Genomic DNA, 27,987 nt, shown 5'->3' with positions numbered 1-27,987 from the left:
TTCAACTACAGGTGCACACGTAGATAGTGTCTCTAAGTTCCTCCCAGGCCATCTGCCTCTGTTTCCACCTTGTGTGCTTCCATTTGACATTTCAGTTGGTCATGAGTTCTTTATTCACCCTGCAGGCCTCCTGCTGCCTTTGCCTGACTTCCTTTGTGTTGGAACGGTTCATTCTTGGGATTGGAGGTGGTGATACCTGAAAAATCAGACTCTCCTGGACTTCCCTACAGGACTGTATCCCCATGGGATACTTCCAAGTAGCTGCCAGAGAAGGCCAACTTCGGCTCTCCTCAAGGCCAGGGTTGTGATCCCGCTTAATTTTTTTTGTTCCCTTCTCTCAGGATCCCAAATTCCACCATCTTGGGGTCACTGCAACCGATGCTGCTCCTGACCTTCATACCGGTGACTAGTTCTTCCTTCTTTGAATAGATCAGGTCCAACAAAGCATCTTCCATCATCGGCTCCTCAGTCACTTGTGTTACAGAGTTATCATCAGCACTCTCCAAAAAATCTCCTGCACTGCTTGACAGCTACAGTTTATATCGCTGCAGCAGATAGTGGGGTGATGCAAGTCTGCAAGAGGCTGTGGACATGAGGCTTCTTTTAGCTGTCTGAAGAAGACCTCACCCCTACCCCCGGGAGGGTGTGCGTGGTCATGGGGGAAAGCTGGTGGTGTGGAAAGTGGGGCAGGGGTGGGGTGGGGCAGCATAGGTCAGCTCTGGCATCAGTGTGGCAGGGGACAGTGTGTGCAGCCACGCTACCCTTAATGTGTCCAGCATCTCCACTCTTGTAAGCTAAGCAGGGCCGGCCCAGTTAGTACTGGGATGGCAGATTGCCTGGGGACACCCTTTTGCCTCTGCCCCTTTCCATTCCGGGTTTTCCCCCTTCCTCTCTTGCCCTGGATTTTGTTGTTCTCCTTCCAACGCCTCCTCGCACACAATGTGGAACTTGGTCAGCTGGGTGCTAACAGGTGTAGGGCCATCTCCCACCTCCTTTTTGACCTGCTGGCATCGCTGTCTGCAGCATCAGCACCTCTAGTGCTGGCCTGTAGGCTGGGAGATGCATCTTCCACCTCTGTAGGGTGGGGTGGGTGGAGGTCCTTCTCCCCAGCCAAGGTGATGGGGAGGGGACCCTTCTTCATCTCCTCTGAGCGGCCAGGGCAAGTCACCGCGCCTGCGTTGGATGGAGCGTGTGGTGTCCTGGGAAGTGGTGGGAGGCAAGGGCAGGAGGAGGCAGGCAGGGCACTGATGGCAGAGCACCAATGCTCTGGGTGCAGGTGGGGAGCATGAGGGAAATCACACACTAACCAAGGCTGGGCCTTGCTGGTACACGGCACCCTGAGAGGGCAGAATGCCACGGTGCTTTGACCCGCAGCGCAGGGCATGCGCGCATCGCTGTGGGCAGCCTTTGCATGGCGAGAGCTGTGTAATGTGGGGAAGTTGTGCTTTGCAGAAAGAATGGGGTGTGTGAAGTCAACTGGAATGGGGCCTTCAACTTTGTATCAGAAATAGTGTGGCCAGCAGGACTAGGGAAGTGATCGTCCCTCTGTACTTGGTACTGGTGAGGCCACACCTCGAATACTGTGTTCAGTTTTGGGCCCCTCACTACAAGAAAGACACTGAGGTGCTGGAGCGAGTCCAAAGAAAGGCAACAAAGCTGGTGAAGGGTCTGGAGAACGAGTCTTATGAGGAGCGGCTGAGGGAACTGGGGTTGTTTAGTCTGGAGAAAAGGAGGCTGAGGGGAGACCTTATTGCTCTCTACAACTACCTGAAAGGAGGCTGTAGTGAGGTGTATGTCAGTCTCTTCTCCCAGGTAACAAATGATAGGACGAGAGGAAAGGGCCTCAAGTTGTGCCAGGGGAGGTTTAGATTGGGTATCAGGAAAAATTTCTTCACCAAAGGGGCTGTCAAGCATTGGAACAGGCTGCCCACAGAAGCAGTGGAGTCACCATCCCTGGAGGTACTTAAAAGACATGATGATGTGGTGCTTAGGGACATGGTTTAGTGGTGGACTTGGCAGTGTTATGTTTACAGTTGGACTTGATTCTACAGGTGTTTTCCAACCTAAATGACTCTATGATTCTATTATCTGTTTCTGCTCAGGCATCGTGTAGCAGATACAATAATATTGCCCATGTTGTTCTGTCTGGTAGTGCTGACCTTTATGCTCTTAACTGGCTCATTATCCATCCCAAGGCAGAGTTCCATGAATTCATGTTGTTCTCTCACACAAAGGGCAATCCTCCCTTCCTTGTCTTCCTGGTCCTAGTTTGGCTATAAGGAGATTATGGTTGATTGTGTCACAGGTTTTGCTGAATTTAAGGTATACAACACCTGCTGCTTTCTTCTTGTCCATACAAACAGTCATCTCATCAGAGAAGGTTATTGGGTCAGTCAGGCACAATTCACCCTTGGTATATCCATTCTGGCTATTCCCAGTCATCTTCCTGTCCTTCCTGTTCCTGTAATGAAGATTCCAGAAAGACTTGCTCCACAACCTTCTCAGAGATTGAGACTGACCAGCCTGTGTTTGCTCAGATCCTCCTTCTTGAAGTTAAGCATGATGCTGGGCTATTTCCAAATGTCAGTAACCTTTTTCTATTATTGTGACCTTTCAAACCCAATGACAGCAGCCCCACCATGACAGTCAGCTCCTTCTGCACCCCAAGTACAAGGTACCTGGTCCCATGGACTTGTATATGCCCTATTGACTTATGCATTCCTTAACGGTATTGCTTTCTGCTGTGGGTAACACGTCAATCCCACAGACCCTGCTTGTAGGCTCTGGAAAATGCGAATTCAAAGGGCAGAACTGACCAGTAAAACCAACAGGGGAAAAAAAGCACTGAATATCTCACCCTTTTCCATATCCTCTCACTGAGCTGTGGACCCTTATTTTCCTTTAGCTTTACTTTTGCTCCCAGTGTACTCATGGAAGCCACTCCTACAGACCTTCACATTCCTTACTAGTTGGAAATCCATCCGAGTTTTGTATTTTCTAACACTGTGTGCATTCAGGCAGTGTCTCTACATTCCTCCCAGTAGTCTGTTCTTGCTTCCACCATTGGTGGGCTTCCTTTTTGTGCCTGGGCTCAGGAACACACTGTTTAGCTGTGCCGTCTTCTTCTGAGTGACATTAGGTGCTCTTTAGATTGTGTTTCCTACTTGGAAGAGCTTTCTACTTCAGCCCTGACAGAATTTGAGATGTCCATTAAATGAATATTCAGAGTTTGTATAACAAAGATCATCTGCCTTACTAGGGCATACGTTACCTAGAAGGGCCACATAATGCCACTGACAAAGTAGAACGTGCTGTTGAGAACACAAGCAGCAAAATCCAGTGTTTCTGAACATTAATTACTTACACATGTATGCCTGAGTAATGCACACATGGATCTATCCACCATTCAAAGCACCAGGTTTCCTGCAGTACTGCAGACAAATGCATCATGAATGGATAATAAGTCAGACACTTGCCAAAGCAAGGATCTGCACTGCTTCATTGAAGGAGGGCTGAATGACTTCAAGTTCTACCCCTTCTTCCTTCCCTGAAATGCTCTATACGTAGTACCTGGCTCATACCGTTGTGAAAGCTGGACCACCTCTGCCTTTTGTTGAGAAGCACCAAGGACCCTTCCTAAGCTGATTACACTAGAGTTTAAGAGCTTCCCATTACTATTTCAAAAACCTTTCAAGGTTAAATATTCTATACCATTAACGTGAAAGTCTGCTATCTATTATGAAAAAAATACGCAAGATCGTTGTTGGAAACATGCTAGAAGAAAAAACAAAACTGCAAAGAAGTGCATTAGTCCTTAACTCTTACTTAAGACAATTCTACAGCGAGATGTTAAGTGAAACCAAGGCTACAGAAGATGAAAGTATTAACCAAAAACGAACCCACTACTGCTAGAGGAAAATTATATGGCTTTTAGGAAAAAAAACGGTATTTCAGGATACAAAAATTCTATGCAAAAGGACCCTACTAAAAGAAAGATCTATCAAGCTCCTTAGGCTGACCTAAAATCATCAGTTACCCAGTCCTCAGCAAAAGCCCTTTCTCACCTATATCACTCTTACTTTCATGAAACTGGATGATTTTTGTTCCAAGGCCAAAGACTGTAAAAACATCCTTCAGACTGAAGCTCTACCTTTACAAAATTATTTGGCTTTCAAAAGCTTGACAGTGATACTGGAGTTCATACCTAACTCTATTTCTGTTCATAGCTTGCTAAAATATAAAGTTGAGAGAATTTTCTCTAATTTAGAGTAAAGCATTATTTTTTTTTCTGTATGTCTTGCACTATACTCATTATTCTTCAATAAATAGTGTTTTAAGAGTATTAAACCAAAAACATTTTATTGACTTATCTCTTTCTCCAGTGATAATTTTCAGGATAGAGAACATAACTTTCCAAGCCATGTAATAATGCTTGTAACAAACTCTGCTAATTCCTAGCAACTACAAGCCATTTTCCCTTCAAGCATTGCAAATAGCCTTTCTTCCATATCTCATTAATGGGCATCCTCCAAACACGCTACTCTATAGCAACACCTGCTGTAACACCAAGGTTTTTATTGTAAGATAAAGGCAAAAACTACTCCTAAATACACAGTAAAGCAACTATATGAAGTTGTATTAAGATCTAATTTCAGCCAAGAAATTTAAACAATTCAAGATAAGCTACACGTTGCTAAGAAATCACTAGACAATCAGTCATTTTTGTGTAAAGAAACTTTTTAAAATATCATAGCTTCCTAAGAGGTTAAAAAGCACTCTACAATGGATAGTTGTTTTTGACAGTATCATCAAGCTTGACAAACTAGTAAAAAAATTCCTGGAAGTATATACAATTTTATATTTTAAAAAATCTGTATCATAGGAGAAGGAATAGAAAGGATCACACTGTTCTTTTTTCCCATCTTTCATGAATTGTTAAATAAATATTTTATATAGTTTTGGCAAAACAAAATCTGAAGAACTCAAAAACCAGTGTACTATCCCAACAGCTTTGAGAACTCCCGCAAACAATTAACTCAGTTCCTGCATCCACATAGCTGGAATTTTTAACTGCTCTCATTTCCCACAATGTTTACTTCTGATTGTTGTGCTTGAGACATTACTAATTGTATCTGCCAATTAAGTTATTTTTAATCTCCAGTTCTAACAATGAAAACATATAGAATCAATATTTAAATGTCATTCCAACAATAACACAAAAATATGTGCTATTTGCAAATTCAAATAACTAAAAGCTTAATATAGCCCAGCACCAATACTTCTTAGGTTTTCAATATATGCAGAACTCGGCATGTGTGAGTATGTATAGATTATTAAAAAAAGTAGACACAGACACAGTATTTAACCTGAAAAGTGAGCATCTCATTACGTCCTGTTCCTAGGAAACAGCATATTTACAGTGAAATTATGTCAGCAGTGTCTATTTAGAGCATACTTGAAGACAGGAAAAAAGCATCCCCAACAGTTACTGATAAGAGAAGAGTTATCAAATAATAGCAAGCATTTTCTCCTTCGTATAATATAAGGTTGTAATTACTAAAGATCCACACTAAAAAGAGAAGATCTTGTAACTGAAAGTTCACGTTTCTCTCATTCAGAACAACAGCAGCTCTTACAAGTCCTGCTGAGCTGCAGGCAGCCGAGCCTCTAACAACAGATGCACCATCAAGCAATTGATTTTTTTGTTTGTTTGTTACAGTCTGGATAAAAGATAACAGTTGTTCCATGAAGTGGCAGCAGCCATATTGAAACACTGTGCTGACCAAGAAACAGTTTCCCCAAGTAAATGAACTAGTGAAAAAGATTTGTGGGTTTACAGGCAGCTGAATGCAGAAATGTAATTGTTAAGAAGGCACGGAATTCTACCTTATTGAGATTTCAATCCCTCAGGTTTTTTTTCTGAGTAAGAGAAACTTAGCCACTGCATTAAAAACTTCAGTAAGACAGACAACTGTGTCAAGGTCTCAGAATTTCAGTCTCTCTTCCCTGATCTTGCAAAAAATTCCCCATGAAATAGTATCCTGCTCTCGTGCCTTCTGAGGTCATCAGGATACATGAAGTCCTTCACAAAACATCCTGTTCATGCCAGCAGCCCCCAGAAGGGTTTTTTTTTTCCTGGATATGTGGTAAGGGAAAGTGGTCTGGGAAGATGGTGGTCTGATGGAAGAAAAATGCGTATTTAGAAAGAGGTGTGCTGTCTTCAGCAACTGGGAAAAACTCAGAAAAAAACTGTATTAATTTCCTTTTCTTTTAAAGATGTATTTTCTTCAATCTACAGCAAACCTTCGTGTCTTTGTCCAACCAATAAAGAAGTTCTAGAAGTTGTAAGTAGCCATCTTAAGAAATCTTTTAATCTGAAAATACACGTGCTGTCAGACTCTGCTGTAACATCCACTTTCTGGATCCAAACCACTTCAGGGGGTGTAATTATTTTTTATTTTTGTCTTTTCAACTGAACTTCTCTTTGCAACTTGCTATAGTCCTCAAGCCTAAACATTCAGTAAGAGTCCAGGCAGACATTTTGTCTTACATAAAACTTGTAAGTAGAAGTTTATGGACTATTTCTGCATGTTATATGGAGAGTGACCGATTCCTATATTCTGCACACAGACAGTCCATTGGTTTTGAAAGGATTTGCATCTCCTCTGACAAGTGTTTGGGACTCACACACTGCAACTGCTAGAATAGTCTGGATAATACAAGCCTGCTCTAAGTTGCAACTTTGTAGACCGCTTAACAATTTACCTTATTAACCATTTCTATCCTACCCATTCTTTCCTAAAAATTCTAAAGTATCTATTCAGATTATGCAAAGCGTTCTTTATGGAATCCTATCATCAGTAACTTAAGACAGAGATTGCTGGGAGTGATGTTTCACCAATATAAAATCTCCCACTATCTCAAATAACATGAATGATTTCTGTGAAAGCTGTCTTGTTACTCTTCCACGCCGAATGAGGAATATTTCTATGCCAACTCTAAAAAGCTCTCTTAGTCTAGAAATCAACAGTGGCGAAAAAAATGTAAACAACTAGAGCCTTTTGGGCTGTGATTCATAAGAAACAGGAACTTTTCTTTCGTCTAAGAAACAAATACACTGTAAAGCTAGTAAGTGTCTATTTTTTATTTTTTAAAAACTAAAAAACCCCAAGAAAATCAACCTTTTTGCTATAAAAATATTATTAATATAAGGGTGATTTTCTTTTAACAATAAAGACCACTTACAGCACAATTTCAGATAACTGAGTGCATTTATTAGCTATTTGCCTGAGAAGTGCGAGAGCTTTTCCTCTTTCTTAGCTGCTCCCTTTGAAGACTCCTCCCTTTCTATGAACTATTTCAAAGCAAAATTTGTTTGCCTTCAGCTCTCCAGGTTACAAATCTACCCTCCCTTGACAGTCACTCTTAAAGTTAATAATTACAAGTCCTGCACTCATTAACATCAACTGAAGAAACAGCATGAATGTACTTGGCCAATACAGTCCTGAGTGCAGGCAGGTTTTAAGATGTCTGCATGAGCCAATCCTGGAAGGAAAAGCACCCTGTGGACAAAGCGAACACTTCTGGGAGATGTGTGCAGAATGGATCTTGCAATGAAACTCTCAAAGAAGCTCTATAAAAAATATGGGTGTGTGAGCTCAGGGCTACACCATACCTCATCATTTGATACATACACTTACAAATTGAGAGATGTTTCCAGAACCTTCATCATGCTCCAACAGACACATAAATGTGTCATCAAAAAAAAAAACCAACCCAACAACCACAAGACCAATTTTAAGACTGATAGCATGCCAGAAAAGCAGAATGCCTCAATATGACTGTCATGTTACTTGGCCAGTCCTTTACCCTTTAATACAGTGGTGCCTATTTTCTTTTCTCCTTTACTGATTTGTGAGGACTCTTGTTTTCTAAGTATTGTGCTAAAAACCCCTGCGATTCCACCTGAAGTACCTGGCACAAAGCACATCTAAATGGGTCAATGAAGCCTTTCCAGTTACCAGCTTTTTTGATGACCAAGATCTGTGCAAGGATCAGGTGAGGGTAAAAAAAAAAAAAAAAAAAAAAACCAAAAAAAAAACCCGATAGAGAAAGGTTAAAAAAAAAAGTTAAGGGTGATTTAATCACTACAGTCATCAAGGAAAAACAAACAAAACACTCATTTTATGTGAAAACAGTTTTCTTGGCCTATACAGGTCTCTTGTGCTCAAGCTTTATGACTGGAATTTGTATCTGATTTCAACACACGCAATTTCAAGCAGTATTGGTTAAAATTGAGACATGACTAGTACAAAACATTACGAAGTTATAAAATTTCTGAAGCATTTGCTGATATGTCACAATGTGTAAGATACAAAAAGTGTATCAATTGACAACAAGGCTGAAGATAAAAAAAGGTCCGACTCAAGCATTCCCAGTCCCTTGCAGCTAAAATTTCAAGCGACTACAGAACTTCGAAATTGAAAGTAAAATGCAAGTAGCATCACACTTAGGCTAAGAGAACTGACAATGAGGACACTGTATTGTCAGGCACACGCCTTCCATACTCCTGAGTGGCATAAGAACTTTAATTTCTGTGCTTTAACTGTCACAGTTAAAACTTAAAGCACCATGCATTTCTAAACAAATTCACGTTTAGCCTGGCAAGCTTAAGACTCAAATTGTGCAACACCTTGACAGATGCAGCAAACAAACATGGAAATAAGCAAATATTCATATTTTTCCATCTGTGTTACAGTAATGACCAAGCTGACTCTGGAAATACTTCAGTTAAGTTTCAGTAATGCAGTCACAGAAAACAGACAAAACTTTTTGTTACTAAAATTAATTGCCTCTAATATTTAAATATCTAAACATGGTATTACCTTCATGGCATGGATTTCTTCTACTAATCTCTCAGCTCGCTTTTGGTTCTTTAATTTCAAGTCTTCCGAACCCCTGCAAATGAAGTCTGTCTTTATTAAAAAAAACCTGATTTTGTTCACTTTATTTCCCTAAAATGAAGTGCTAATATTAAGTAGCAAAATAAAAATATCACAAGAGTGAGCATAAATACATTCCCTTGTTAAATGAATGTTTTAGCAGAGTTGAACATAATCTAGTGCTTAATAAGAAAGACAAATGTTGCTTCATTAGAAAATAGTAACTACAATTCCTATCAACAATACATAGGAGACACTTGATATCTCACATATAATTACATTTTAAGATCTGTAATATTTAAATATGAAAGACCATTGGGCTTGCTTCTTATTTTGCACAATTTGCTAAAATTGTGATAGAAGAGTACGCTCAATTTACACTTTGAATACAGTAACAGACGTACCTTATACTGTCTCCAATGACACATCGTAAGTTATCTTTAAAAATATCATCTACAAAATGTTGTTTTAACTATTTACTTTAATAGTAATTAATACTAATTATTAAAAATCAAGTATGACCTGTATATCTCTGCAAACTGAACAATATTTTTTGCTATAGAACCTTGCAGACAACTGCAGTGAGAAAATGTTGCATAACTTACGTTCAACAGCAGAATAACCTAAAACACAAAGTCTGACACCTTTAAAAGTGCTGTAAAAGGTTCTGTAAGTGATTTGGATTAGCTTCCAATACACTAAATCCCTTTAAAAAAATGTTATCCCAATTCTGCTTTATGAAACTGCTTTTTAGTTAGTATTTTTAGTCTATCTAAAGTGACGTAAAAATAAGACAAACAGAATTTATGCATCATAGTGCCTTAAGTTTTAAATGTAATACATGTTTCTCCCACTTCTCCATTCTTGGGAAAACAATTAAGATACTGTCTCATTTATAAACACACAAACAAGAACACTGATATTTAAAACTGACTTTTTCAACTTTAATTTCCCAATGTGTCTGGTTAGTCTGCGAATAGTCAGGACTCTGGCCTTCTTCACATCTTTTCTCATCTTCACAACCTGTCAGAAAGATGGAAGACATTATAAAGCTTGTTTTCCTTGATTAGTTTCCATATACAATACATTCTTTACATTGACTTAAAGTTTAGAAATTAGTTCTTTCAAAAAGAACCATTTTTGAAAACAGAGTGCATTCCCCTGCTAACCAAATCCCAGTTCGAATGAATTCAGATTTCATTTAAAATCAAATGGCTTCCATAAACATCAGAGGAAGAACAACCAACAGTCTAAAAATGTGTCTGAGGTCTAAACATAAAACAAGACATTCCTAACTAGCCATACTTTAATATTATTCTTAGAGCTAGACTGAGCTAGAGATTTGAAAAGACTCACCTTTTGCCTTCACTTTGTTTATTTTTGTCCCGGTCAAACAGCACCAGTACTTTTCCATTAGTACATCATATGTAAAAGCATTTTCATTACGAAATATTTTGAAAGATTAAGGAAAGACTTCCAAACTAAACATAATTTATTATAGAGCAGAATTTGAGATATTAAAATCTTTTTATGTATTTGAATTGATTTTTGTTGAAAATAAAATCAAAGTCATTTCCAACCCACCACAGTCTCTTTCAACTTGCTATCCTACACAGTATTCTGTTCCCAAAATGTATTTCAAAGTAGACAGTACTAAAGGAAACTTGATGTGACAGTTTGTATGCCTTAAACAACTTGTTTGACAACTCTGGCTGGAGGAGGGGATGGGTGCTACAGAGGCCTGCAAGTCTGTCAAGACTTGGGAGCAGAACAATACCTTTGCTGTGCCTTAACTGATGTGATTTACAACTCTGGCTGGAGGAAGAGATAAGTCCTGCCGAGGCAGGATGGTGTCTTTTCCTTGGGACCAACCTACATCTTTGTAACATGCAGGCATCAACCACGCTTGCGCAGAAGCGGGGTCATACAGTGGACACCACAACTAGGGGGTGATCATGACCACCAGACACCCCTTGGGAGACCACCCACACATTTCGAGAACAAACTAAGACTACAAATGCGCAGGTGTCCCAATTAGCATGAGAGGCGAGAGGAGGGGGGAGACAAGCGGGATGTTACCACCCTCTCCTGTCTCACATGCAAATGACCTAAAGTATTTAGAACTTCTTGCTTGGGATGCTGGTGCGTGCTCCCGCTGGACACCTAAGGACCGATCCTGCAAGCGATTTATCGGAGGAGCAACTCTGCAAGCAATTTACCAACTCTACAAACAACTTACATCGCTGGATCCAAGGGTGGTGATATCTCTTTTCCTCTCTCTCATATTCTCTATCCTCTTTCTCCTTTCCCTTTTCTTTCTTTTTTCAGTGCCTCTACAAACCCAAGACACTTACAACCATGCTACTTTCCCTGTATTAATAAATTGTTCTTAATTTCACACCAGTTATTTGGTGTCGTTTCACCTGCATTTACTCCAAGGGATTTATGAACTAGTTGCGATCAGGTCATAACACTTGACAGTGATAATTTGGTCTTATTTCTCGCCCCAAAATAAAAGGAACAGCATTCTAATTATTATTAGACAGATGGTACAAACAGACAAGTCTTTGGAATGTTTTGCTGTTAACTTCAGTCACAGGAAAACTTAGGCCTAGACATTGTCTTGTCAATCATGCACATTTTGGAGATACAGGGAGTCAACAGTAACTTAAAACCTGCTTTTTTACAACTCAAAAAACCCCCTCATTTATTCAGATATATCTTACTATCACTATTAAGATTTTGTATTTAACAGCTAAACTTAGAAAACATGAAATATTATAACAAATGAAAAAATCAGTCTTCCTGACAAAAAGCCAAATTTCTCCTAAATTTATCCAGTGGGATAAGTTTCAAAATAAGTTGGCACCTCTTTCTCAAGGAAGTTCTTTACCTCAGATTTCTATTTTATCTTCTAATTTCTCAGAGAAAACATCAAAATGATTGCTTGATGGTGATTGCACCATCAAATCAGTTCCATCAGGAATATTAGTATGATAAACCTGCATCATGCTTGACCAAAAAAGAGGAAAAAAAAAAAAATCTTCAAAGCTCACAAAGAGGAACATTTCACACCTATGATGAGAAGCCTGGCTAGTATATATCCCCTCTGCGGAGACCATAAAGGTGAGACTATGTAATTTACTGAAAACAAACAAACAAACCCCCACATATTTTGCACACCTGATTATGCTTGTAGCTAGGTTACTGACTCACGCAAGCGGTTAAGCCTTGAACTGTGCTCAGCAGTGACTCTACTGAAGGCTGAATCGGTCAGAGCAAAACAATTTCTAGAGAGGGGCATATGCTGATTGCTGGCCCCACCTCTGCCAGGGCAGAGGAGGAACGTGTGGAGCCACGTTTCCCCAAAAAGTAGGGCAGCGTTACCCACACTTGCACAGAGAGAAGGGAAACGGCAAAGAAGGTTTTTGGGACAAGAATGGCTGACTTAAAATTGGTCTTCTGTTCTCAAATTTGTACAGCAAAGGTCAGTACTTACCTCGGTTACCCTACTGAAAACAACTGTGCACACGTGTCTACCTACAAGCATTTGTCTTCAGTTAACAGCAGAAACCACGTGCCAAAGAGCATGTGTACCAAGTCTCTGATAGACAGCAGCACTGCTCAAGTCTCCATGTGCTAAGGAAGAAATCCTTAACATTACCATTTGCCATTTGAGTATGTAAACATATCTTTTTATAAGGTATTGAATGGAATTATCACAGCTCTCTATATTACATCTTCTAAATGGAAGAAAGAAAATAAAGCATCTTCTGGTTGAATCTCTCTTAGCTACTACGTAGGTTCAAAGAGTTTGGCGCTTCAGATGCAAACTGGGTATGCCTTCTCAGAAAGTTTGGGGAGGGGAGGTTGTTTGTTTTGGTTTGGTTTTGTTGTTTTTTTTAAAAATAACCTCTAAAAACATCCACAAGCTACAAACATATTTGAATTTAAATAACTTATACTTCACATATTAGTTACTGTGTATCCAAACACAAAGTATATTTAACTTTTTCTCAAAAAGTACTTTGTAATGTATTTTTTAGTAGAAATATTAATGCAGACATAGCACGTTTCCGGGGCCTACGAGAGCCAAAACTCAGCCTCCCCCGCTGCCAGCCAATGAAGGCTGTATAGACACATGACAGCAGGAATGAGGGAAGGTATCCGCTCTTTGACAGACTAGGAATATCAATTTATGTAATCCACAGTCACTTCTTTCACATGGGGCAGTATGCATCAACTGTGTTCTTGGAAGTACTCATAAAGTTCTGAAGAAAGCAGTGAGCTCTTTGGGACAGAAATCAAAAAAGTTTTGCTTTTACAGTGTGCCTGAAACAATGGGACTTAGACCACCAGGGTGGCTCCTAGGTCTCACTGAACTATCTGCCTCTCTGAACTATCTGTTACAAAGTGGGATTGGCAACTTCCTCTTGAGTAAAAAAAAAAAAAAAAAAAACCAGAACAAAAAACCCCCCACAAAAACCAGTGCATTTTGAAAAATAATAACAAGCATCTACTCATAATAAGTAAGATAGTATTTTTTTACAAATAGGTTAAGAAAAAACACGAAGAAAAGAAGTCTTTGCACTGAAATTCAGAAAGGCTGCAATATAAGTCAGGGTCAGACTTACCAATGCTTTAAGATGGGGCAACAGCGATTTTTAATCTACTTAGAGGTGGCAGTAAATGCAAAAGAACAATTATAACCACAGGCAAATCTCAAAGCAAGCAATTTCTTCTGTCAATAGGAACACATTCTAGGATTCCTGGAAATTCAGGAAGCCTGCAATTCTAAGTGGAAATAACCACTCCAAGGATTCTTTGCAACAAAGAACATGAGATGCTTTCCTTTGTTGAAGACATTTCTTTATTCTGTAGGAAAACATTATCTACAAGGCAATTAAGCCATTACTATTTATTAATACTAACAAATATCTGTGTTTATTAATGATTAATACATATTTATTAATTACAATTCTTAAATAGTAAGTAAGAATAGATAATACATAAGTAACAGTAGATAATATAAAAGAATAGATATAGATAATATATAAATTATTAAATCTACAAGAAATCATAGGGGAAATGAACTCACTTTAAAAATATTCACTTTAAAGCCTAGGTAGTAAAACATACTAGCCTGAAAGCACATGAGCATGTTTCAAAACTCTGGTTAGCAATAAAAATCACATCCATTCTGCACTGCCTTCCACAGTATACTATAAGTCTTCATATTACTACAGATCCTAACCAAAGATGAAATGCAAAAAAATTCCATGGCTGCAGGTATTCCACTGAGGGGTTTCAATCACCCCAACAACTTGCAACCTACAGTAAGCACAGCCACAAAACATGACATGTACCAGACAACTGCACACAAGCCATTTTAAGCCATAGGCAGACAGTAGCTACTGCTGCTTCAAGAGAGAAAGGGCAAACAAAGAGCACAGCACAGGATCAGCAGATCACTAGCCAGACAAGAACTAGAAACCCTCTCCTGCAACTTACCTTTGCCCAAGGAGCACACATTACTGAGGGAGACTATAACTGGAATTGCTGACTTCAGCACAACCTACACTAATGTGATAGCTCCCAGTACTCACTGAGTAGCCCTGATTTGGATGGATGGGTACACTTGGCATGGTACAAAGGAACCAGAGGGTATATGTCAAACCAAGAGAGTGATTTCCAGCAAACAATGCATCTAACAAGTGTGTGTTTAAAGGCATCTCAACCACTATATTTAACTCAGAATTGATAGCTGAGGAAGGGAGAAATCAACAGCTTCAGCCACTTTGCCTCTTATTCCAGGTTGCTCCTGCCTCTGAAGGGTGAATTACCATTCCCAGAGATTGTTCTCTTGTGTGGCAGTCCAATCAAGCCTTTCCCAATCCTCAGCATGTCCAAGCACTTTCTCATGCCCAAGGAAGAAAGGTAGAGAAACTGACACAGGATTGCTTAGTTGTACCTCTGATCTCTAAGTTTCATTCTACGTTTCTCCCCACCGCTCCCCACCCTAAGAAAATAGCTTGGTTTGAATACTGACGTTTCAGTCATAGTTACAAATTACTTAATTTCAACTAACAAAAATCTTGGAAGGGCTGGATCAGTGCCTGAATCAGTTTGACTTACTAGAAAGGGCTTCTGATGACATACAATAGCCCCTTTAAATTAATGGGACATGGTTATTGTATATAATACAAGACAAAACACATGTGTAATAGACAGAAAGTTAAGAGACTCCCACACAATTAAGCTGTTGCAAAAAATCTTTTATGAAAATTTTCAAGTGTCTTGAAGAGAAACCTAAGGTATTTTTAGATTGAAAGAACCAAAAAAATGTCTGTTTTAGGTTCCAAAAACCTGAATCACTATGGAACAGTCCTCATATTGGTGATGGCAACAAAACCACACCAAGCAATGTGGACAAAACTACAGTATAAGCGCAACACTACATCCAAATGCAGATGACTAATCAGGTATTTGCCTTCACATTTTTAAGACAACAGCAGCAAAGTTCTCAAAGGAACACTACGTTAGAATACAATGTTACACTTGGCCACTTCCGAAACTTGTTTTGAGACCTGTACAGGCAACATGCCTCCAAACCAAGCTAGTGTTCAGCCAATTAGAAAAAAATAAAGTGTGACTAAAGATTTGTAGATGTATCAAGAAAGGTATGTGTCTACTCTGAACTATAGTATCAACTATATTTGACTAAAAAAACCTCCAAAACCAAACCATTCTTCAAAAAACATTAATCCAATGGATTAAGAGAAAAAAAACCCAATAATATTTCTGCCCATGACTTGTTTAATATATTCTATTCAAAAACACTGAGATACTAGAACAACTGTGTAGGTTTACAATATGAAAAGTGTTTTTTTCATGTCACCATGTAAAAAAGCTAGTACTGTATATGAAAATATGTGAAAGACCCAGAATGTCTTCAATTGCCTTAACTCAAAGCTAATAAAAGTTTATTTATGTAGTCAGCCCCAGCTATCCAAAATGCATGAAAGCCAATAAACTGATGGCCATGTCTTTTTCCTCTGAGAAGCCTGAAGCACATACAACTGTTCCCCTTGGGCTTCAGCCCATGAGGTGCTGACCATTTTGGTCCTGACCCAATAATGCACTTAAACAAATTATTAAATCCTTAAACAACCAGCACTAGACAGACTGGAGTTTCTTCATCCACTTTTGCTTTATGCCAGCACACAGTCTAATCCTAGTTCTTCTGCAAGTAACCAGAAAAGACAAATCACTGTTCTCCTCAAGGAAGGACACTATACCTAACCTCATTCAGTGAAAAGACTCATTGTAAGAGTTTATAGCATTCTGAAATATCCATAATGTTATACAAACACACACCCACTAAACAGAGGCCTCCCTCCTCTCGCCCAGCATGGTGAAGTCTCTCCTATATGAAGACTGTCTTCAAGGTTCAGACACAATTGCAAAAAAATTTCATTTACTGTTTGAAGATATTGCTCCTAAGCCATGTTCTGTAATTTTACACGGACATGTCCAAATCCACTTTGCAATATAAGGTCTCTTCTGTCTTTTCTATCCCTTGATGCCTGAAAAAAAAAGGGCAGTTCTGAGTTTGCTTTTCTGCTTCAGTTTCTTCTTGTGCTCTCAAGGCTAACAGGCTTTATCTGACATGAAGGTCACACCTGAGAGTGGGATGACAATAAGAAAACATCAAGAATCTACCTTGTAAATTCTGCCTCAGGAAAAAATCTATTTTAAATATACTTGATCATATTGGTATCAACAAATTACCACGTACCTGCACAAACTGGGTCTAGTGAATGAATGATAGCGATAAAGGAAATCGTAGGTGCAAGCTATACCTCAGTCCTAGTGGAGTCCTTCCATGCCAAGAGAATCCTAGCAGGTTGAAATAAGAGTCTGATCCATAACATCAAAATGCTCAAAGGAAAAAAATATTTACATGTGCCAAAAGGTATACAATAGCTTCTTGATTTTACTGTATTAAGAAATTTGCTTCTAAACACCATCTAAACATCAAGTTTAAACAGCACTGATGAAGTAGAAAGTGAAAAATTAATTAAATACACACCAAAACCAGTTGTGTATGTTGCTTAAATTATGCATCAACTAAGGTTAAAGCAAGAAATTCCGCTTAAAAAAAAAATAAAGTGAAATGTATTTAAATTGAGTATTCAAGGTCTCTCCAATACCTACAAGAAAAAAATGGAACTAAGTAATGTTTCAGTTCTCACTGATCTTCTTTCCTTTCCTCATTTAAGGGCACACCAAAAGCACCAGTTTCATTTTATAGTTACTTGGCAGTCTTCTAACCAAGAAATTACCATGGCAACAGAATATTCTAAACCTTAATTTTTGGTGCTATTTGGCAACAGAGTATTTTAAAATTCAAAACACCTGCAGCTGGATCACATGTTAGCCAGAACTAACAATAGTACATAATCTTTTGAGTGAATAATTTTTAAGTGAAAAAATGTTTCTGGAACTTCATTACAAATATTTCTCTCTATTATCTGGAATGTCAGTTTGAAAGATCTAACGATTTTTAGATTCTTAGGAAAAGTTAGCAATTGCCAAGTTTACTTTTTTTTTTTCTTTTTTAGAAGAAGAATCACTATATTACAGTATATATTTTACACATGTCAAAATATCTGGAAATAGCCAGTCTTAGACTTATTACAGCTTCATATATTTGCATTGTAGAAACATATATAAGTAGGAAGGTACAGGCAGAAAGAGCAACGTAAATGCACCTGTGGCATATCAGGGTTCAGTTGTTCAGTTCCAGGACAGTTTTACACAAACATATATCCACAAAAAAAAGAAAAAAACACATATCCTAACTCTACTAAAGACAATACAAAGTGAGTTTTCAGCCAGATCGGTTTCCTGAACTGTTTCCCCTCATGGTCACGTGAGCACTAGCTAGTTCTAGAGCAAAAGACCAAAGTGAGATGAGAACATATAGGAGGCTACAACAAACCAGACTATGATCAATGAGCTATCCCCTCATTTAAAATAACATCAAATCCCAGCATAGAGAGTGCTAAGGAACACACAGTTTCTTCATCTAGCGTCTGTGCTGTACCACTGCAGCGTTAATCTTGCCTCTGCCATCTTCAGCCACGTGGCAAACAGGTTCAAACCAAGTAGACTGAACTGTATCACAATACATCTAACAAAATGTAGACAAGTTTGTGAAACGCGATGCAACTTTTTCTGGATTAAAATATAGCACCCTGCTTCCCAAAGCAGGCAGGAGCACCATCACCAGCCGGAGGCACCCGTAAAGCAAAACATCTGCAGCCACTTAGGCCTCTGGGTGCTCACCCTGTCAAGTTCCCAAGGAGGGTTGCTAAAAATGAATGGGAAAAAGCACACTGCCCACTTGGGCACGTTTCCACCTTTCTCATGGGAAAAGTCATATACACACTCCCTGTGAGTTACCATCAAACTCTTCCTCTACAGTCTGTCCATGCTGCTTTCTTTGTACTTTCTCAACTGAAGCACTGAAATGAGAGTTTCTTTTTTCAACATAGCCCCTATTTCCTCCTGCACGGAGTAACAGTTGTCATTTCTACCATAATTTCTCCAAGTGGAAACCACAATGAGCACTCGGACTGCTAGCAAAGATAATTTTCATCTAAAGTTTTTGAAAAGCAATTCCAAATATCTCAGATAGTTGGGAAGGAGTAAGGCTAGTCTAGAATTACTTGCTCGTTGCCAAAGACCAAAATTTAATGGATTTACTGCTTCAAAGTCGGTAGCTTACTGCATGGAGTCAGGCTCTATGTAGTACTTCAGAAAGCATTTGAGCTCTGAAGTCCAAACCAGGATCATGAGCTGGCTAGACACATTTCTAAACCCTAAAAAAACCGCAGTAGTTGTAAACGTCCAGGTAAGAAATAACTGTGATAATAAAGCATCGTTGGGCTAGTTTAATTAAATCAGCGCATAGGCCACCACATGCAAATAAAAATTACATGAGTCCTCAAAACAGAGGACTACCTGAAGGCCATTTCTAACCCTGTATTTAATTGATCAGCTGGACATGAGTTTGAAAATGCCCAGCTAGCACTCTGCTAAAAATATTTCCATGGAATGTTGCAGGGGGATGTGATCAAGGCAGTCAACATAGCCAAGCTCAAATCAATGGATTTCTACATCTGGGATTTCTTAATTAGACGAGAGCTCTAGCTAGAAGCCGTATGTGAATTTCACACCCCCTTATGCTTTGATTTGTCATGAAGACAGTAATAGCAGAAGCTACAATAGTGACACAAGAATTATCAGGATGAACACAGGTGAATAAATAATGAGCGGTGAGGGTTTTTTCCCTTCTTCTCTTCAAATGGTGAACTTTTTAAACGCAGATGAAAAAGAGAGCACTGCTCCCATGACAACACTATGAACCTCTACATTACTTGCATAATATGAAGCATAACACCATACCTTGACTATACTGACTCACAAACAATCCGTGTAATTTTTTGCATTAATTATACAAATCGCAAACATTATCCAAACCTATAGAGTCGAACTACTACAATGAAAATAAAATTGTGGCAAAACTGGGTATGACACCTTTCACAAAACAAAGTCAGAAATGCAAAAACAGTGTTTCCAATATTAATTTAGGGGGGGCAAGTAGTGTGATTGCTTTGGCTTGGGATTGTCATTCTCTTCTTTTTCCTTTGAAGATCCACTGTCATGTTGCTACTCCCCTTTCTTCCCCTTCAAATAAGATAGGCACCTTTCTGTAGAAATTGCACAGTTGTTTAAAAAAAAAAAAGAGACAGTCAAAAGATGTTTACAAACTTATGCCCCTGCTCTGAGGATATTTTAAAAATATAACACGACTCAGGTTAATGTATAGCTTTTAAAGATTAACCTCCCTTTATCTAAAAATGAGCCTGAGTAGTACTGTTGAGCACTCGCCACCCCTTCACTTACCAGAATTCACAAATCACAGTATTAGCCTAACCACCAGCAAGGAGCTAGAACTCTCTCTTCTAACTTCATGGTACCAGATCAGCCAGTGCTTTAAATGCAAGTTAAATTCAGTCCATCTGTCGAAGCTCCAAAACATCAAGGGATGGGTTTGTCTGGAAGAACTAAGAGATGCATGACTCCTTGCTAGATAAGCCAGCAAGAGGTCTATTAAGTACCAAGACCTTAGCAACAGAATGTAAAACAAGCATCTGAACAGATATCACTCCATCCTGCAAGAAAAGCAGCAGCAGAACAACCAGTTGGCAGCTCAGCTGAAAGGACAAACCAGTGCATCAGATCCTTTTCCCTTATTCTACCTCAGTTTGATTGCCTCAGTCATGGGGTATTAGTCACTTGAAAAAGTGCACTGTAGAAATGTTTACAAGAGGGGAATGGTAAGAGAGTGAATAAACTTTGGCAAACTGTAAATGCAGCGCTGTTTCCCTTCTCTACCTTCCCTCACTTACATGCCGCTTTACTTCCACATAGCACTTGACTGCTGAATATTCACAGAATCATAGAATAGTTTGGGTTGGAAGGGACCGTTAAAGCCCATCTAGTCCAGCCCCCCTGCATTAAGCAGGGACACCTTCAACTCGATCATGTTGCTCAGAGCCCCATCCAACCTGACCTTGAATGTTGCCAGGGATGGGGCATCTACAACCTCTCTGGGCAACCTGTTCCAGTGTCTCACCACCCTCACTGTAAAAAATTTCTTCCTCATATCTAGGCTGAATCTACCCTCTTTTAGACTAAAGCCATTACCCCCTGTCCTATCCCTATAGGCCCTACTAAAAAGTCTGTCCCCATCTTTCTTATAAGCCCCCTTTAAGTACTGAAAGGCCACAATAAGGTCTCCCTGGAGCTTTCTCTTCTCCAGGCTGAACAACCCCAACTCTCTCAGCCTGTCCTCATAGGAGGTGTTCCATCCCTCTGATCATTTTTGTGGCCCTCCTCTGGACTTGACCCAACAGGTCCACGTCCATCTTGTACTGGGGACCCCGGAGCTGGACGCAGTACTCCAGGTGGGGTCTCAGGATAGCAGAGTAGAGGGGGAGAATCATCATCCCGACCTGCTGGCCACCCTTCTTTTGATGCAGCCCAGAATATAGTTGGCTTTCTGGGCTGCGAGCACACATTGCTGGCTCATGTCCCACTTTCCATCCACCAATACCCCCAAGTCCTTCTCCACAGGGCTGCTCTTAATCCCTTCATCCCCCAGCCTATATTGATACTGGGGTTACCCCAATACCGGTGCAGGACCTTGCACTTGGCCTTGTTGAATCTCATGAGGTTCAAAGTAACAGGCTAGTAAATTGCACTTGATTAAATGTGCATTTCAAGAATCTTCATACCATTCTTCTGGCCAACCAGTTGTTCTTTGCATGCTACAGTTCACTTTCAAGGAATTACATGACTTCGTCATCTGTGACTCATCCATCCCTTACCAACAGGCCTCCAATATCCTATGGCCAAATAGCCCTACAAGAATGCACGCTGTCCCTTCTTTTTTGCACTGGTAGAACTGATCTCCTATTATTCACGTATTCATTTGTTTTGCAAGTGCTCTGGACAACATGCACTGAAAGCAATTATTTGCATCCAGAAAGGTGGCACAGGTTATAACGGGCTTTAAAAGCAAGCAGAGAATCAGCGCCTGAGCTGACTCAAAGCTTAAGATGGAAATTCTGAAGACTGCCAGCCAAGCTGATTCTTCTATGCATAATTTTGCTTTTTAATAGTTTATTTAGACTTGAAGTTCTTTAAACATTACATCAATTTGTGTAACTACCTTTATGTAACACTGATGTTATGATAAATTACTTTACTTACATGCTCAAAAGAATGAAGGAAAATATATCCTATCCTACATTTAAAACATATTGTGTCCATGTCACCTTAAAAGTCCCACTTTCTCAACTTTGTTTCAAAATTTAGATTTTCAGAATTTGTTTGATGCTCAGCATTTCCAACTGAGTTTAATTAATGATCAGTTTTGCTAAGAGATGGTGATACTGGCCTCCCAAGTCACCAAAGAAAAACCTCAGAGTCCTGAAAGCCAATATATTACAACTTTTCTCAGCAATCCTGAGAGAGTGGGACATTAAAACTTTGCATATTCTGGAATTAAATTTGTTAACCTGGTTTCTGAGGAAATTAATTTTGTCATCACATTGTTTGCCTGTCAGCATTCCTCCCCAGTAACTTCCGAGCTTACTAAACAGAAATTAAGTTTGACAAATCAGCACAGGCCAAGGCTCCTACAGATTTTGTGAAAACTGGTAGCGAAATAAGACATAAGGACTAAAATTAGCATGCCTAGCATGGAAGAAATACATAAGCAGAATTATAATCTTCTCCATTTTGGCTGCAATTAGTACATGGATAATCACTCGCCAGCATGTCTGGCTCTGAAACAGCCACAGAACACCAGTCACATCTGATCGGCCAAACAGGTGGGAAACATGGGCCATAACTACAGTTACTGATTAGCGCTCAAATAGAGCAACTCCAGGGATAATACACTAAAACGCTGTAGAGACAGAAGAGTAACTGAGGATACTGGTATGAAGTTTTAAGTAATATTGGACTCAAAGCTGTCAGATGCCAGGCATCATTGGTTCTGCGACTTGAATATACAATACGTTTTATTCTTACCACATTCATCGGACTGATGTTTTTAATCTGGTGACGGAAGTTTCAAGGGAAATTAGAACACTGATAGCCTGCTGAACTGGATAGAAGACAGGTTCTTCTGTGAGAGATGCTTCATGTAAAAAGAGACATTTTTATAGTTACTCCAATTACCTTCAGCTTACACTAGTATCAAATGCTGAGAAGTCAGGAAAAGAATGAGAAGCCTGTGCAACGTTATAACAGCACGTCATTTGCCAAATATTCGTATCTTAGTATTACCAGAAAGTGCATTAATTATTTTTGTGAATCTGTCATTCAACACAACCACTCATTTTTTACGAAAACTCATCCACTTCAAAATTTCTATTTCAATGTCACTATATAGTTGTTATTATGCGGGCATAAAGGAATCCTAAAGGAAAAATGATTTCAAGTTTATTAAACAAACCAAACAAAACTCAGCATCAGCTGAGGAGTGATCAAGTTGGAGAAATACCTATTGAATCTTTTCTCCATTTCTCTATAAATCTGAAGGATAAAAAAATGAACTAATACCACAATTTTTAGATTGTCTATAAAGTATATGTAAAACCTGTTTTTGTGAAAACTGAAAATAAAAGTAACTAATTTTACTATGATAAGAAAAAGAAACTTTTTGTTTTAAAATCTAAACCACTTTTCTTCAAACTCCTCCTCAGTGAAGTTTGTCCTTGTCACTACATGTTAGAAGAGGAATAAATTCTAGGAAGCCAAAAGGCAGGAAGGTTCTTTAGGTATGTGAAAACTCCCATCAAAAAAGAGGAAGGTATCAACTATCAACTCCTGCTGCTAAAGTGAAACTCAATATTAAGTTTAATTTACTTTTGGACAGAAGCAAACCACACCTCAAGTTAAATGTTGCAACTGTTAAACCTAATTTTCATCATATTAGTAAGTATCATCAGTACCAATGCATTTTGGAGGAATAAGCAGCTCTCCCTGTACTACACTCGCCTCGTAAGCTGAAGGAATTTCCGTCGTGCAAGTATACTTTAAACTAATGATAAAATTTTCTCCTCTCTCTAATCTCTAACTCCCGAGAGTGTCTACTTTCTTGTCTGATGCTCAAATATGACACTTCTAAAGTTTAGACAGAAAAAAAAGATGTCTATCACTAGCATCACAATATCGTAACAAAAACCATCACACATGAGATAGAGAGGTACGTCATAGAAGGGGGAGCATAAGGAAAGTAAGGAATGATGTCTAGTCCAATAAAATGACCAAATAAAAGTTACAGTGAGTGAAGTTTTAGGGGGTGGGGGGGAGAAAAAAAATCATAAGCACTTTTTTTTTATGCCTGGAAAAAACAGCTTTGGTGATAAACACATAATAAAGATTTAACATTCATGTTTTCAAAGTAAGAAATCCTGTATTAAGAAAAGAGAGAACAAGAAAACAGGGAAAGAACAGAAAATGTGTATATAGTTTTACACTTTCAAAATACTTAGTATCTTTGTACACCTTCTTACAAAAGCTGTCTTCTCCTTATTTAAAAAATGCTAACAAAAGTAGATTTCAGACTTCTACTAACGGACTATAAAGTCTAGCATAAGGCTCTTGAAGTGCCCCATGCTGCCCCTAGCATGCATATAAAATACACATATCACAACACATCCAATGAGTACAACTCCTGTTCAGTCCTAGGGTGCTCCGGTGACTGACAAAAGCCATGGCCTCAGGGACCACACTCTGATAACCGCTGATATAAGGGAAATCCAGATTTGCATTACAGATTTTTCTGACTTACTTCACACATGATGAATATTCTCCCTATGTCAAGAACACCTAAAATCACCAGAATATGAGGTGAGCTTCTTTTGGCTTCAAACATGCTTCAATATTATTGGCCTGCCAGACTCTGAAACAATATACCACTTACCACAAAAAACCTGCTCTTCCGTTAAGGTGACTTCTGCTATTGTGCCTTTGAGACTTATCTTTTTTGTGGGAACTCTTTTCTCTCACACAGCAGTTATAGATTAGGAAAAAAAAAAAGAAAAAAAAAATCTTAAGTGAAGTATTTTAACAGCACTACCATATAACTTACTTTTCAGTCTTTTTGGAAGGACAGGAAGAATTCTTTCTAGTGGGAATGAAGAGTTACCTTGCTAGATCAGTTAGTGTTCTTTAACACCTGAGAACAGTATTAAAAAAACCCAACTGATTTCATGATGAGAATTCTTCATGAACACAAACACAGGGGAAAGTCAGTGTTTGAAAGAAAAAAATAGAAAAATCTAATAATCGGCATTCTTCCTGGAAGTTTGTGCATGACGTAAAATAAAAAGTGGGGAAAAGGACAAGTATGAAAAGCAGAAGAAATAAAGAGCTTAAAATATCCCTGCCAGATATCTGACATACACTATTCTTGTGTTTAAAAACTATACCTTCAAGCAATTAGCTCTCTGTCAGACAGTTGCCTAGACACCAGATCTACAAGAGGTTGTGTAACTATTTCAGTACTAGTTGCTAATAACTTAAAGCAGTGCTCAAAGGTTCCTGCAAAATCTTCTTCGTTAGAATAGAACAAGTGCTGTCACATTACCCATCTATTTTACGTATGGTATGTTTCCTGTCCAGACATTCAGAACTCATCTTCCACACCAAGTGCTCATTCTGTTCAGGGATTCCCTTCTTCTGAAGCTTGTTAATTTCTCCTTCAAGTATCCAGCTTTTCCATAACAAACATGTTTCCCTTCCTTATGAGCTCTACTCATCCCTCATCCTATTCGCACTTGTCCAACACACCTCATTACCCACCTACCATTTTTGACTGCTGCAATATTTAAAGAATTACCAGCTATCTCTCTCTTCCCTTCATCATTCTCATTATTTCTAAACTGCTCCACTGTATTTCTTAACTGTTCTCTTGCTTTATATCGCCTGGAATTCCTATTTTATCATGCAACTAAGTGTAAGTTATGCTCTCCTGCTCCTATGCTACTCATTTCCTTTGCAGCAGTCCCCCAGTGATTTTTGCTTCTGGATGAAATCCCTTATTCATTCATTTGAACCAGCTGCTATTCAAAACAATTCTTACCAGCCTTCCATGCAACCAGTCCCTATTCACTCATCCCTTCCTATATTAGCCTATCTACACATGACCTCAGACTTTTTGTAATGTGCTCTCTCATAAAACAGCGAAGAGGAATCATAGAATAATTCAGGTTGGAAAAGACCCTTAAGATCATTGAGTCCAACTGTTAACCTAGCACTGCCAAGTCCACCACTAAACTATGTCCCCTAGTGCCACAGCTTTTAAATAACTCCAGGGATGGTGACTCCACCACTTCCCTGGGCAGCTGCTTAACAACCCTTTCTGTGAAGAAACATTTCCTGATACCCAATCTCAACCTCCCCTGGTGTAACTTGAGACCATTTCCTCTCGTCCTATCACTTGTTACCTGGGTGTTGAGACTGACATCCACCTCGCTACAGCCTCCTTTCAGGTAGCTGTAGAGAGCAATAAGGTCTCCCCTCAGCCTCCTTTTCTCCAGACTAAACAACCCCAGTTCCCTCAGCCGCTCCTCATAAGACTTGTTCTCCAGACCCTTCACCAGCTTTGTTGCCCTTCTTTGGACTCGCTCCAGCACCTCAGTGTCTTTCTTGTAGTGAGGGGCCCAAAACTGAATGCAGTATTCGAGGCGCGGCCTCACCAGTACCGAGTACAGAGGGACAATCACTTCCCTAGTCCTGCTGGCCACACTATTCCTGATACAAACCAGGATCCTGTTGGCCTTCTTGGCCACCGGGGGACACTGATGGCTCATATTCAGCTGGCTGTTAACCAACACCCCCAGGTCCTTTTCCACCAGGCAGCTTTCCAGCCACTCTTCCCCAAGCCTGTAGCGCTGCATGGGGTTGTTGTGCCCCAAGTGCAGGACCCCACACTTGGCCTTGTTGAACCTCATACAGTTGGCCTTGGCCCTTTGATTCAGCCTGTCCAGATCCCTCTGCAGAGCCTTCCTAGCCTCAAGCAGATCAACACTCCTGCTCAACTTGGTGTCACCTGCGAACTTATTGAAGGTGCACTCGATCCCCTCGTCCAGATGATTGATAAAAGACATTAAAGAGAACTGGGCCAAACACTGAGCCCTGGGGAACACCACTTGTGACCAGCCGCCAACTGGAGTTAACTCCATTCACAACTCTTTGGGCTCAGCCATCCAGCCAGTTTTTTACCCAGCGAAGCGTACGCCCATCCAAGCCATGGGCAGCCAGTTTCTCCAGGAGAATGCTGGGGGAGACTGTGTCAAAGGCTTTACTAAAGTCTGAGTAAACAACATCCACAGCCTTTCCCTCATCCACTAAGCAGGACACCTTGTCATAGAAGGAGATGAAGTTAGTCAAGCAGGACCTGCCTTTCATAAACCCATGTTGACTGGGCCTGATCGCCTGGTTGTCCTGTACATGGTGCATGATAGCACTCTGCTGGATCTGCTCCATAACCTTTCCTGGCACCGAGGTCTGACTGACAGGCCTGTAGTTCCCCAGATCCTCCTTTCGGCCCTCCGTGTAGATGGGTGTCACATTTGCTGACTTCTAGTCAACTGACACCTCCCCGGTTAGCTGAGACTGCTGATAAATGATGGAAAGCGGCTTGGTGGGCACTTCTGCCAGCTCCCTCAGTACCCTTGGGTGGATCCCAAGAGTATAGCTGATTCTGAAAATAATGAAGATAGCCTGTTATCACAGTAAAAAATTCTGAGATGCCATCTACCAGACACATCATAATGCCTACAAATTTAATGGAAAATATTCCCCTAACCACCTAAGAGATTCAGATATCCATACTCAGCATTTACTGGTGGCTCTATGCCAGTGATACACTGTATGTATTGCACTTATAAAATCTCATTTCTCTTTGCCCTGCTCCATCATTTGCTTTAAATAATTTGTTGGGTTTTTTTTTTTTTTAAAAGGGGTGGGCTTCCTTGTGAACACCCTCTTTCAAGACAAAATATACGTTATTTCAATATTTTTAGTTTAAAAAGTACTAAGAGTTATACCCTGAGGAATAAGTTTCATTTTCCATTGGGCAATTTTATTTTGCTGGCTAGTTTTCATTCTCTACTGAAATTATCAAGGTCAAAATCTAGGGAAATGACTTAAGAACTCCTGAACTGCAGATGAAAAAAAGAGAACAGAAATAAGAAAGGAATAAACACAATTTCATAGCCATTTTAAAGCATGCTTGAAACTGGCTTATTCTCATTATTATAGTTACTTAGAAACTGAGTAAGCCAAATCATAAGATGGCACTCTTTTTCTAATAGCTTCCAAACAAAGAGCTATTCCAGACTCACTGCTTACATTTGCACCTTACCTTAACACACAGTATCTTTCAGGAGAA

General features: G+C 39.5%; 1 protein-coding gene across 1 annotated transcript in view; it reads right to left on the bottom strand.

Annotated features, from left to right (window-relative positions):
- Positions 1-27,987, bottom strand: part of SRFBP1 (serum response factor binding protein 1) — a 96,728-nt gene that overhangs the window by 56,957 nt on the left and 11,784 nt on the right. Inside the window, exons 2-3 of the mRNA XM_068422995.1 lie at positions 9,877-9,965; positions 8,886-8,958 (exon numbers count right to left, since the gene is read on the bottom strand). Of these exons, the coding sequence (XP_068279096.1) occupies positions 8,886-8,958; positions 9,877-9,965 (162 nt within the window). The remainder of the gene's footprint in view (positions 1-8,885; positions 8,959-9,876; positions 9,966-27,987) is intronic.

Source organism: Nyctibius grandis, chromosome Z (assembly GCF_013368605.1).
Source record: "Nyctibius grandis isolate bNycGra1 chromosome Z, bNycGra1.pri, whole genome shotgun sequence".
NCBI classification, from domain to species: Eukaryota; Metazoa; Chordata; class Aves; order Nyctibiiformes; family Nyctibiidae; genus Nyctibius; species Nyctibius grandis.
Note: the sequence above shows the minus strand (reverse complement) of the source record. Positions and strands in the feature narration are given on the sequence as shown.